This window comes from Sciurus carolinensis, chromosome 6 (assembly GCF_902686445.1).
Source record: "Sciurus carolinensis chromosome 6, mSciCar1.2, whole genome shotgun sequence".
NCBI classification, from domain to species: Eukaryota; Metazoa; Chordata; class Mammalia; order Rodentia; family Sciuridae; genus Sciurus; species Sciurus carolinensis.
The window spans coordinates 138239729-138251697 of NC_062218.1; the positions used below are offsets into that span (position 1 = coordinate 138239729).

General features: G+C 49.5%; 1 protein-coding gene across 1 annotated transcript; it reads right to left on the minus strand.

The window, feature by feature from the left end:
- Positions 1-7015: 7015 nt before the first annotated feature.
- Il3 (interleukin 3) lies at positions 7016-8867 on the minus strand. Its single transcript, XM_047554797.1, has 5 exons — positions 8679-8867; positions 8550-8585; positions 7452-7538; positions 7276-7323; positions 7016-7183 (listed from the first exon to the last, which is right to left on the minus strand). The coding sequence occupies exons 1-5, from the start codon at positions 8865-8867 to the stop codon at positions 7016-7018; spliced, it is 528 nt and encodes a 175-aa protein (XP_047410753.1).
- Between the last annotated feature and the right edge of the window lie 3102 nt (positions 8868-11969).

Sequence of the window (11969 nt, forward strand, 5' to 3'; positions counted from 1 at the left end):
GGCCACATTCCAACAAGGGAGGCGCCAAGTTGCCTGTGTAACTTCCTGGGGAGGCAGCAGCTCCCTTGGTGTTCAGTAGCTGGAGGGGGACAGACCTGCCCTCAGGCTTGGCCACTTCTGACTGCAAGACAGCTTTCTTAACTCTGAGCCCCTGCTGGCTCAACTCCTCCGGGGGATGAAGACTTTTGCAAGTGGTTAGAGAAAGGTCCTGGAGATCTGTGCATCAAGATGCTTCCTGAATGCTGCCAAGAGCTGGGCCACACAGAGGAATGTTTTCTGTTTGGGCTGACTGGAGGCCTCTCCTCCAGCCTCAGTCTCCCTGTCTATCAAAAAGAGAAGTAGTAGGGTGCATTCCCAGCAGTTTGGGAAGCTGAGGCAGAAAGATTGCAAGTTCAAACCAGCCTCAGCAGTTTAGCAAGGCCCTAAACAACTTAGTGAGACCCTGTCGCGAAACAAAAACTAAAAAGAGCTGGGGATGTGGCTCAGTGGTTATGCACCTCTGGGTTCAATCCCTGGTACCACAGAGAGAGAGAGAGAGAGAGAGAGAGAGAGAGAGAGAGAGTAGTTACCAGGGTCTGCACCAATCTCCAGAGTCTTCCGTGCCCTGGAGTGGGGAGCTAGGGTAGATGGAGTCTTCCCAATAGTGATTGCCCTGTGCAGACCCCTCCCTAGGGTCCCAACACCTCCCCACACAGTACCAAGGGGCAGCCAAGGTGCCGAACTCAGCTAGCTGCAAAGTAACTGAGCCACACCCATTTTCCTGGAAAGAGTCAACAGGAAATACCAGGACAATCAACTGTCCTCCCTAGTCCTGTACCCTGTACTGGCTGGGAGGAGGTGGCCCCAAGCTGCCAAGGGCCCAGGGCCATGCTTTGTAAGAACAAGCAGCCCTTGAGCCTGGCCCTTAGCCTGGGAGGATACCCACTGCCTGAGGTGGCCCTGGCCCAAGTATTTCCAACCCTCCCTGATTCAAGGCACACAGACCCTCCGAAAGGTAGCAGTGACTGCACGGGAGCTGGAGGAGGCCATGACTACCAGGGAATGTGAGGACAGCTATAGTTAGTAGTCTCTCTCAGAAGCTCCATGAGGAATGGGGCAGGGGAGATGCTGATTGAGACAGGGAGAGCCACCACTCTGGATCTAAGTTCTGGTTGTGTAGGGCAGGGGGCTGCTGGGTAGGAAGAAGGGGCAGATAACCAGGAGCGGTGGTAACATCTGTAATCCCAGCGGCTAAGGAGGCTGAGGCAGGAGGATGGCAAGTTCAAAGCCAGTCTCAACAACTTAGTGAGGCCCTAAGCAACTCAGCAAGACCCTGTCTCTAAAAATATAAAAAAAGGGCTGGGGATGTGGCTCAGTGGTTAAGCACTCCTGGGTTCAATCCCCAGTAGCCCCCCACAAAAAAAGGAACAAGAAGAAGGAGGAGGAGGAGGAGGAGGAGGAGGAGGAGGGACAGACAGACATATAGAGGTTTTTGGTGGTAAACCTTGTGATGATTAGGCGCATGGAGGATGGAGCTGGAATACCAATGCTATGTCACACTCTGGGGGCTGGAACCAAGAGGCTGTCAAGCCAGAAGGTACTATGGGGGGCCTGAGTCCAGGCCAGAGGGGACTCCAGGAAGGCCCTGGATGAGTCTCAGCATTTTGTGTGCCCCAGTGGGCACTGGTTGAAGCACTGTTGCTTAAGGACTCAGAAGCTCTGGAGTCACATTCCTTTCATTTCTCTGTGCCTCAGTTTCTCCATCTGTACAATGGGGGTAATCATGAATGTCATCAGGTCATTTTAGGGATTCTTTGAGTCCCTTCCAGATGCAACAGGGCTGCAGCAACTTTGCCTAGTCCATCTCCACCTCCTTGACCCTGACCTGAAGTTTTCAGGGGCAAAATTGAACACCCACTCATGCGGCCCTCAGTCCAATCCACACCACCTCCACCTTCTCTCTCTCTCTCTTCCACCCTGTGTCCCCTCAGCCTCCTGGGATTCTCCTCTGCTGTGCCAGCCCCTTTCCTCCAGCACTCCTCGCCCTCTACCCTGGCTCCTTCCTGCTGGCGCCACACACAGTATCTACCATGGCTCCATGCTAACCGTCCCTCTCCTGCTGCCTGCCACTCCTCAGGCCATGGTCCTTCAGTCTTGTCATCTCCACTGTGGTTGGACTGGCTGGGCTGGCCTGGGATAAGGGAAGGAGGAACGGAGAGAAAGGACCAGTGAGACCCAAAGGGGTCTGGGGCCCAGGTGGCTGGGCCCAGCCTCTGCCTTGGCTACCTGGCACCCTACCACATGGGTGGCCCACTGTCTGGACTACCCTGTACCTCAGCTACCCTGCCCTGGTAAATCTCCAGGGCTTTGCTCCCCCAATGCCCAACTCCCGCCTGCACCTCTCCCATCCCTCCTCTGCCTGATGGTCTCTGTTCCTCCTGGGCATCACCCAGGAGGGAAGCACCTCTAATGAGATCCATATTCATTCATCCATCTGTTACAGTCTGCAGGAACCCCTATCTTACCGTGCCAGGCAATCTGGACAGTCAGGAGGACCCCAAAGGCCAACCCCTACCCAAGCATGGGGAAGCCACACAGGGTCCTCGGGTTCCAATTCAGATGGGGGTTCAAGGCCAGGGTGGGAGGAGCAAAGCCCCTTCCTGGAGCATCATGAGGTGAGGTTGACCAGGCTCCTCTGAGTTCTACCTTCCTTAGACACTTGCCTTTCTAACAATTTTCTCTTGCTCTATTCTTCTACATTTCCAAACTTTTTAATAAAGAGCAGATATACTCTCCTGTCTTGCCATCCCAATGAAAAGCTATCTATTTTAGTGGGGCAAGGTGGAGCAGGCCTGTAATCCCAGTGGCTTGGGAGGCTAAGGCAGGAGGATCGCAAGTTCAAATCCAGCCTCAGCAACTTAGTGAGGCCCTAAGCAACTTAAGGAGACCCTGTCTCAAAAAAAAAACAAAAAACAAAAAAAAACGGCTGTCGATGTGGCTCAGTGGTTAAGCGCCCTGGGTTTAATCCCTTCCCCCACCAAAAAAAAGGTGTATTTTTTAAGTTAAAATGAAAAATAAAATTCTTGGTTGACCGATATAATCTGCTTTCCTGAGAAAGCACCTTGGATGAGGGAGAGTGGGCACACCGGCTCTGCAGTGGCCATCTTGGGATGTACAACGGGGCATTGCTGCCCCCTGGTGCAAATTGGACTTATAGGCCTGGCACAATGCACAGTCTGCACAGGCTCAGAGAAACCAGATAGAAGTGACAGCTTACAATATGTAAGCAGCCTCGGGCTTCCCATTGGGTCAGGAAGTGTTCAGCCCCCTTCCCCGCGGGTGTCCAAGCATGGCCCAGTGTCAGTCCATTTGGGCCACTATAACAAGTTACTACAAACTAGTTGACTCATAAACAAAAGAAATTTCTTTCTCACAGTTCTGGAGGCTGAGAACCACAACTGGTAGATTCGGTTGGTAGTGTGTCCCCACTTCTTGGTTCATGGATAGCCATTTCACTGTGTCCTCACATGGTGGAAGGGTCGAAGGGATCTTTCTGGGGTCCTATTCAAAAGGATACTGATCTCATTCATGAGGGCTCCCTTTCATGACCTGATCACCTCCCAAAACCCCTGCCTCCAAGTACCAAGACATTGGAGATTAGGTTTCAACATAAGAATATGTGTGGGGACATAAACATTCAACCTAAGTCTATAACATGCAGGAATTCCCTCTTCCTGACCCAAGGACTGAGCACCACTTGGTTCCAGACTCCAATATAAGGCTATGTGTGGGCCAGGCTGTACTGGTCCCAGGAAAGATCTGAGGTTGGCAGTCAAGGGTAAGCCTGAGTGGATGAGGTCAGTGGTCACCCCAAACTCCAACCAGGCTCCAGGCTGCAAGCTGGATTACTCCAGGAGAAGGAAGGAGATGAACATCTAAAACATCTAAAAAGGCCCACTCCTGTCTCAAGTGTGATCCCCCCACCAGCTACTCCTGTTCCTGCCTTGGGTCTGACCTCCTTCCCCACCACCTGCTCATCTTCCTGCACCAGCTCTGTGTCTGATCCCACCACTAACCCCCACCTACTGCTGGCATTCCTCACTAACACAGAACTTGCCACGGCCCCCCGGTGCCCAGTCCAGGACTGGGGAGGGAAGGGCAAGAGACTGAGGGAGGGTTGTAGGCTTCTTATCAGAATTCACTCCAAGTCTTCTTTCTGCTCCATGAATGCTCTCAACTTATTTTGGTCCCTGGTTGTCGTTTCCTCTGTCCAGAGTTCTTTTCCCTAGATTGTCACATGACTGGCACTTTCTTGTCGCTCAGGTCTCAACCTAAGAGAGGCCTTCCCAAACCATCCCACGAAAAGCAACCTCCTAGCTCCCTCCTCCCCCATTCTGTCTAGTTCACTGCCACATTCCCAGCATCCAAAACAGGGTCTGCCACTTAGGTGCTCAGGCAATCTGTACTGACCGTGAACTACAAGTATCATGCAGCCTGGGGTGAGAATAGTGTGGCTCCAGGACCAATGGCCAGGAGTTCAGGAAAGGGTGGAGAGGACTGCCAGGCAAGAGCAAAGGGCAGACTGCTGGCTCCCTGCCCACACCTCAAATGAAGGTGGCTCCAATGGCTGACAGAAGTTTAGCAGACTCCAGGAGAGAGAGTCTGTGTTGAGGTGTTTGCCAATTTCAGTGATATAAATACTCTCACCGTGGCCAATTTCAAGCTACAGATCATTTAATAACTGGCTGGCAAGCTTATCATTGGCTCTGAGCCCCCTCAGGACCAGGTGTGGGAGAACTATGGCAGGACAAGCCACAAGGCAGCAGATATCAAGACCACAGAGGAAAGGACAGTTGAGTCTCTCACCAAGAACAAAGAGAGGACAAGCCGGACTCATCATGGGAACATGGGCACAGACGCTGTTTATTAAGATGAAAATAGGACTAGCCACCAGGTGCAGGAGAGAGGACCTGTGGGTGGAGATGTGGGAGGGTGGGCAGGTGAATTGGGAAACACAATCTGGATCCAAACTTAATACATCTCTCAGACTCATCTCCCTCCTGGGCTAAGGTGCACCCTAGGCTGAGTGGCATGCCTCCCCCTAGTGGTCCTTCGAGGAACTGCAGTAGCATCTCCAACTTTCTGGGTCAAGTCCAACAAAGGTTCCCCTGAGCAAATGTCTTCAGTGGGCAAGGATAGGGAGAGGTGAGGGATAGAAGAAAGTTATTTATTGGGGATCATAAAGGTTTTTAGGAGATTGAATGTAGAGTAATACATTTTTGAGCTAGTAGTAGATAATTTTCTATCTTTTATACTATTGAAGCTTCTGGGCTGTTTCTTATTTATAATCTCAAGCGAGGAACAGATCAAGGGGGAAAAGAGGGGGGTAAAGGGAAAACCCTGACATTTGATTTCCACACCAAAACTTTTATGGGACTTGTGAGGAATCGGGCAGGCTCTTGCTCCGCAGCATAATGATAAAGGAAAGCTCACTCTGCCCCTCCTGCCCTAATGCCCCAGACTGGAGGAGGCAGGGGAGCCAGAAGGGAGGCACACGGGGCTAAAGGATCAGGTGGCAGACTGAACCACATCCAATTTGTCCCAATCTCTACCTGTCAAGACAGCCTGAGCCACCTCAGGGCCACATGACTGTCCTTCTGCTGAGTCTCAGCTTAGAGTCCTCTTTCAGGAAAGAGCCCCATCATGGGTCAGTGTGCACAGTTCCAAGGAAGGCAGCACTGGAGTCACTCTCTTACATGCCAGTGTGAGGGCCTTCCAGGCTAAAGAAAGGTGAGTGAAGGTTTGGAGGTATGAAGACAGGCCTGTGGCACATCTAGGAAGGCACAAAATGACTGTTGGCAGGAGCATGTAGGAAGTTGGCATCTATGGGGAATATAAGCAAAAGGTAAAGGTAAGCCCCATGGACTAGCCTAAGGATATGGACATAGACAAGGTCCGGAATACCCTGAGGATGGAGGAACTAAGTGTCAGAACAACATTGTCAGGCTTGCATTTCTAAAACTCAACCTGGCTCCCAAATGATCACAGCTGATAGACCCATCTATCAGGATAGGTCTCCCCTGCAGGGAGACCTGCAGGGGTCTTTTAAATCAGACGAGAGAGGTTGGAGACTCCAGGCTTGGAGAATCTTGAAGGAGTGGAACTGTGGAGTCTGGGTGGCCTGTATCCCCAGAGCCCAGTGCATGGTGAGAACTTAGGGAGTGTTTACTGCTGGACTTGCCCTGAGAGGAGTTAGGGATGCTGCTGCATTTTTTTGAATGACCACTAGGGGGAGCCATTCCATGGACTCTGGGGGAACCTCACCTGAATCAAGCAAGTCCTCTCTGCACTTGCTGTGTGAACTTAGGCAAGTTGCTCAGCCACCCTGACTTTCTGGGTTCCCATAAAACAAAGCACACTCTCCAGTAAGGTGAGGAATAAGTTGGCACAGGAAAAATACTCAGAATTGTGTTTGGTATTTGTTGAGAGCTCTGTGCCTCTTGTGGTTGCTTGGATTATCACCCCCCAGGGCATGGGGGTGATGGGAGGGTGTTGTGAGCATGAACTTACTGAACAGCATCCACACTGCAGCCTAGAGCACTGAAAAGTCATGGTACACACATCTCAGCTAGAATGCTAAGACCCAAGTCAAATTGAGACACTGGCAACAAAGTTCAGGGAATCTGGTTTATTTTCACACATGCCAAGAAACCTGTTTAAAAACCTGAGGTACAAAGGAACATGCCCCCAGGCTTTCTGGAGTTCAATTTTCTTTCAAATGGAGCAAGACGTGGCTCCTCTGCTAAAATAAATACACTTCACATTGCAGAAGGTAATAAATAAATAAATAATTACATAATAAATAAATAGCCTTAATGGAATAAAAATGAGAACATAATTGCGCAAAACCAAAAGGGAGCTGCGCATTTCAGAAATTGGATAATTAGCAATTTATCTGATGCCACAGGAGAAAAGGTAATCCTTCCGGTGCCGGACGGTTTGAGAGACATTCAGAATTTGTAGATACTCTGCTGTTCTAACATTCCAAGGTCCCATTTTGAGAAGACCGAGGGACTGAACCAGATGTCGGATAGGGGATTCTGGGGTTCAATGCTGAATCCAGCTCTTCACCAAGAATGTGCAGATAGTACTGCAGTTTCTTCCGGAAGTCATTCCAGTTGCCCTCTTTGATAAAGATTATTCTCTGTGAAAAAGCCAAGAAGATGGAATTAGAGGAGTCTGGGTTGTAAAGGAGATGGTAGGCCACCTGCAGGGGCATCTGAAGGGACAGCTTACCGAGTCTGTGACTGTGGGCTCAACCCTGGGCAGGCATTGCATGAGACACTGTGGAATAGATCAAAGCAGACAGTCAGAGACTACCCCCGGAAAGGAGTAGGCCCTGATACTCTCCTTCCCAGAAGTTGGGCAGGGTCAAGGCAGGGATCTCAAAAACCTTCTACAGGTTCACATACCTTAAGACTAGTCTTGATTTTCTGTTTGTCAGTCAAAGTCTCGGCAGCTTTCAAGAATTCACACAGGTTTAGCCTCCGAGAGGCATTCTAAGGAAACAAAGAGTATATGTAAACGTTGGAGAGTTAGGGCATGTCCTTTCCATGACCCGGCTGTATAATCTCCTAAACCTGCTGTCAGGGGCACCCTTGGGCAACCTCCTCCTAGTCCCCTCCTTGCCCCAGATGGGTCCCTTATCTGTCCCCAAAAGCACAGTCCTTCAAGCAAATGTATGCCCCAGGCAAGGCCTGCTTCCCCAAGCACCAGCCCCTGGCGCCAGGTGAACTACATAAAAGGCCCGGGTGGATTTTTCTACACTTGGGGGAAAAACAACTCCCAACAGAAGCTCTAGAAAAGGCAGAGGTTGGCCCAAGGAAATATTTGTGCCTAAGGAGCCAGTTATCAGGATTAATGCCTTGACCAAATTAAGGGCTACTAGAAATCAACAAGAAAATCACAAGGACCACCACATGGAGATGGGTGAACTGCCAGCACCCCAAAGAGGGGAAATATAAACAGCCAGTAAACTTGGTAAAGACCTCGATTTCATGTTCAGAACAAGATATACTAAATAAACAAAGGTGAGGCATAACCATTGCAGCTGATTGGAACTATGAAAAATAGTTGGGGCTATTGAGGGTAGAAAACATAAACCCATTTTTGAAGGAAAAGGAAGGAAGCAGGTGCATGAACAGGGGACATTCTAGTCTGCCAATCTGGTGGCTGCCCCACTGAAAACTGAGCTTAAGGTCCCTGGTATTATTCAGCTAGAGCTGCCTTTTCATTTTCTAATTAAAAAATAAATAAATAAAAAAACAAAAAACTTCCATTATTAAAGCCATAACTAGGGCCACAGTGTAAACACCTGTTAAGTGCCCTTCACTGATCTGGGAACATTAAGCACATTGCGTTATTTGATTCTTACAACCACCCCACCAAGATAGGCTCTGTACTACAGATGAAAAAGCTGAGGCAGAGCCAGGTAGATGACAGGACTGAGGTCACCTAGAAGAGGACTGGATTGGGATCTGCTAAGCCCAAGTGCAGGGCTGAACTCTTACCTGCAAGAGCCATCGGTCTTCCCCATCAGCCGAGTTCTGTAGAGACAGGATAGAGAGTCATGAGGCCTGTGGCCCCTTGCTGCCCACCCAATCCAACCTGCCCAGGCCAACCTTATCCCAGCTACTCACCAAAGGCAAAGGCTTAGACTCCTCTAGTTGCTTTCTAATTTCCCGGATCGTTGCATTGCAAATCGTCACATTGGCGTTCCCAGTGTTCAAGGGCAGCCCCTTGGCAGTTCGGAGACCAGAGCAGGAGAGGAGGAATAGGAGCAGGAGCAGGGTAGAGAGGCTGCTGGGGTTCCGGCTGGCAGGATGCATTCTGTCTGGTCCTGGTCGTCCGTGGGGTTCTGAGGAGTCCACAGCAGCCTCCTGTCTTATATGTGCAGCAGCAGGGTGCCCACAACCCCAGGCAAGGTGGGTGCAGGGGGGCGGGCCTCGGAAGAATCTGTATCTGATATGGAACCTCCATAGAAAACCACAGACTTATTCATCACTTTCTAGTACCCAAGATCAGCAAAATGGGAAAACAGATTACATACAGGGTATCTCCTCCTCTTGTTGAGGAGATTAGAGATGGGCAGAGTAGAGCCAGCTTAGAGGACCCTCTGACAGGCGGGAGCAGCCTGACCATGAGCTCACCAGGCCTCTGGCCCAATGGGGCCTCATTCTCCCATCCCCTGAACAGGTCTGGCCCTCACTGCCCACTCTGCCTGGCACTGCGTTGTCCCAGTGTGTGGCCAGGTGAAGGCCCACTGGAAACAGGAGTTTATCTGGGGTCTGTCGCATGGTTAACTTGACACCTTCCCAATGTTGAGTTACTAGTGTTAAAGCCCCCAGTGATTTGCCTGTGGTCTCTGGGCAGCTTCTCTATGACACTTGTTTTTCCTGGTGGGTGGCAGATGGAGCTCAGGCACCAGGAGCCCATTTCATTCTCTTTTTAGTCTGAGAGCAGCACAGCCTGGCTGTGCCTGCATTGTGGAGGCTTAGCCCCTGCTAGAAGCCTGGCTGCAGGCTCTGGGCTGTCCCTTTGGTAGCTCAGAGCTGGATTTGGGAACCTGAGGACAGGGGTGGCCTTTGAGGACCCTGTCCCTGGAAGCTGGGAAGGGTGCTAGCCTGGGAAGTTCAGGAGGCAGAATTGGCAAGATCTGAGGTGTGAGGGCAAAAGTAGAGAGGCAAGAGGAAAACAACTCCCTGGTTTCAGACTGGACCTGGGATGCTGGAATAGCAACTACAGGGAGAGAGTCGCATTGCTGGGGTCTGAGCCCCGGTCTATGTGGGAACATGGAATCAGTGGAGAGATAGGAAGGGGGATGAAGTGGGGGGAGTGTTGCAGAGTTGGGAGAGAACAGGGAGAGACCATGGGGAAGTCCACAGAGAACCTGAGAAGCCACAGCCAAAGAGGAAGGGAGGAAACCAGGAGGGTGACAGCCCAGGGGACAGTCCCTGAAGAAAGAGGTGGTCCCCTGCCCATGAGGCATAATGGGCAGGCCCTGGCACAGGCCTGGAATGTGGTTTTTGTGAAGGTCTAAGTGTGATGGGGCATGGGAAAGAGATTTTTGAGATGACAGGGCTGGGGAAGGGTAAGCTAAGAGGCAGGAGAAGCCAGGGTTTGGGTTGGGCACAGTGTGATGTGATTGGCATGGGGAGATGAAGGATGGGTCATGCCGAGGCAGGGGAATTGGGTGCTTCAGGCCACACAGAAGGAAGGTGAAGAGGCTAGGACCCAACGCAATGCCATGACAATAATCCCCAAAACTGGCTTAGCCAGGCCTCAGGCCCTGCACCAAGAGGCATCCTGGCGTCTGAACCCAGGGCATCTTCCAAACCTATGGGGAGTCTCATAGACCAATACACAGGAGCCTTAGGACCAGCCTGGGTGCATAGGAGACACGATCCATTCAACGAACTTTTATTAAGGACTTGCTGCCTATTGGCACCAATAGTAAAGCAGATACGTTCACTGCCCGTAAGAGGGAGAGGCTGATTTAAAGCCTTGCTTAGTCCTGCAGTACCAGCACCACTGGGGAGCTTGCTAGAGGTGTAGAGGTGCTGACCCTCTGACCATGCCCCTAATTTTCTGAATCCAAAACTTCATTTTGAAAATTAAAAAAAGAAAAAAAAAAAAAAAACCACTTCATTTTGATAAGATCCTCAAATGATTCACACGCCATCTGAGCAGCTCTGATTTAAAAGTACACCAGCAACCTTACTTGAACAGGGTCCCCCGTCCCCTCCCTGCCCACTGCCCCCAGGAACCAGGGGTTTCCTGAATGCTCCATTGTGGCTTGGTGTTACCTTCTATATAAAAGTTTTGATTTCTTTCTTTCTTTCTTTCTTTCTTTCTTTCTTTTTTTTTTTTTTTTTTTGGTACCAGGGATTGAACCCAGGGTTGTTTTGCCACTGAGCCACATCCCCAGCCCTTTTTTATATTTTATTTAGTGACAGGGACTCGCTAAGTTGCTTAGGGCCTCCCTAAATTGTTGAGGCTGGCTTTGAACTTGCAATCCTCCCACCCCAGCCTCTCAAGCCGCTGGGATTACAGCTATGCACCACCGTACTAGTGCATAATGTGATTTTTTTTTCAGTTTGCTCGTATTCATTCCTTCTTTTATCTTATTTTTATTTGTATGATGTGATTTCTTTTATACATATATTTTTAATTGTATATATACACAATATGGTATAAATATATATAAATATATAATTTATTTTTATGTGGTGCTGAGGATGAAACCCAGCGCCTCACATGTGCTAGGTAAGTGCTCTATCACAGAACCACAATCCCAGCCCCAATGCGATTAGTTATAGAAAAAAAAAAAAAAAAAAAAACCTTCGTTTTTTTGTTTGTTTGTTTGGTTGGTTTTTTTTTTTTGGTACTGAGGATTGAACCCAGCGGCACTTTACCACTAAGCCACATCCCCAGCCCTTTTTATTTTTTTTTTATTTTGAGACAGCGTCTTAGGGCTTCAGTAAATTCTGAGGCTAGCCTCAAACTTGTCATCCTCCTGCCTCAGCCTCTCAAGTCACTGGGATTATAGGTGTGCATACCATACCCAGCCTAAGTGGACTTTTTGAGAGAATTCTAAAACTCAGTGAATTTTAATCTATGGAGACTAAACAAGCCCACATATTTTTTTTTATTCATTGTACACAAATGGGGTACAATTGTTGTTTCTCTGGTTGTACACAAAGTAGAGTCACACCATTTGTGTAATCATACGTGTACATAAGGAAATGATGTTTGTCTCATTCTGTTATTTTTCTATCCCCCACCCTCTCCCCACCCCTCTTTTTCCTCTATACAATTCATCCTTCCTCCATTCTTGCCTCCCTCCCACCCCCCATTATGTATCATCATCCACTTATCAGAGAGATCATTCAGCCTTTGGTTTTTTGGAATTGACTTATTTCACTTAGCAT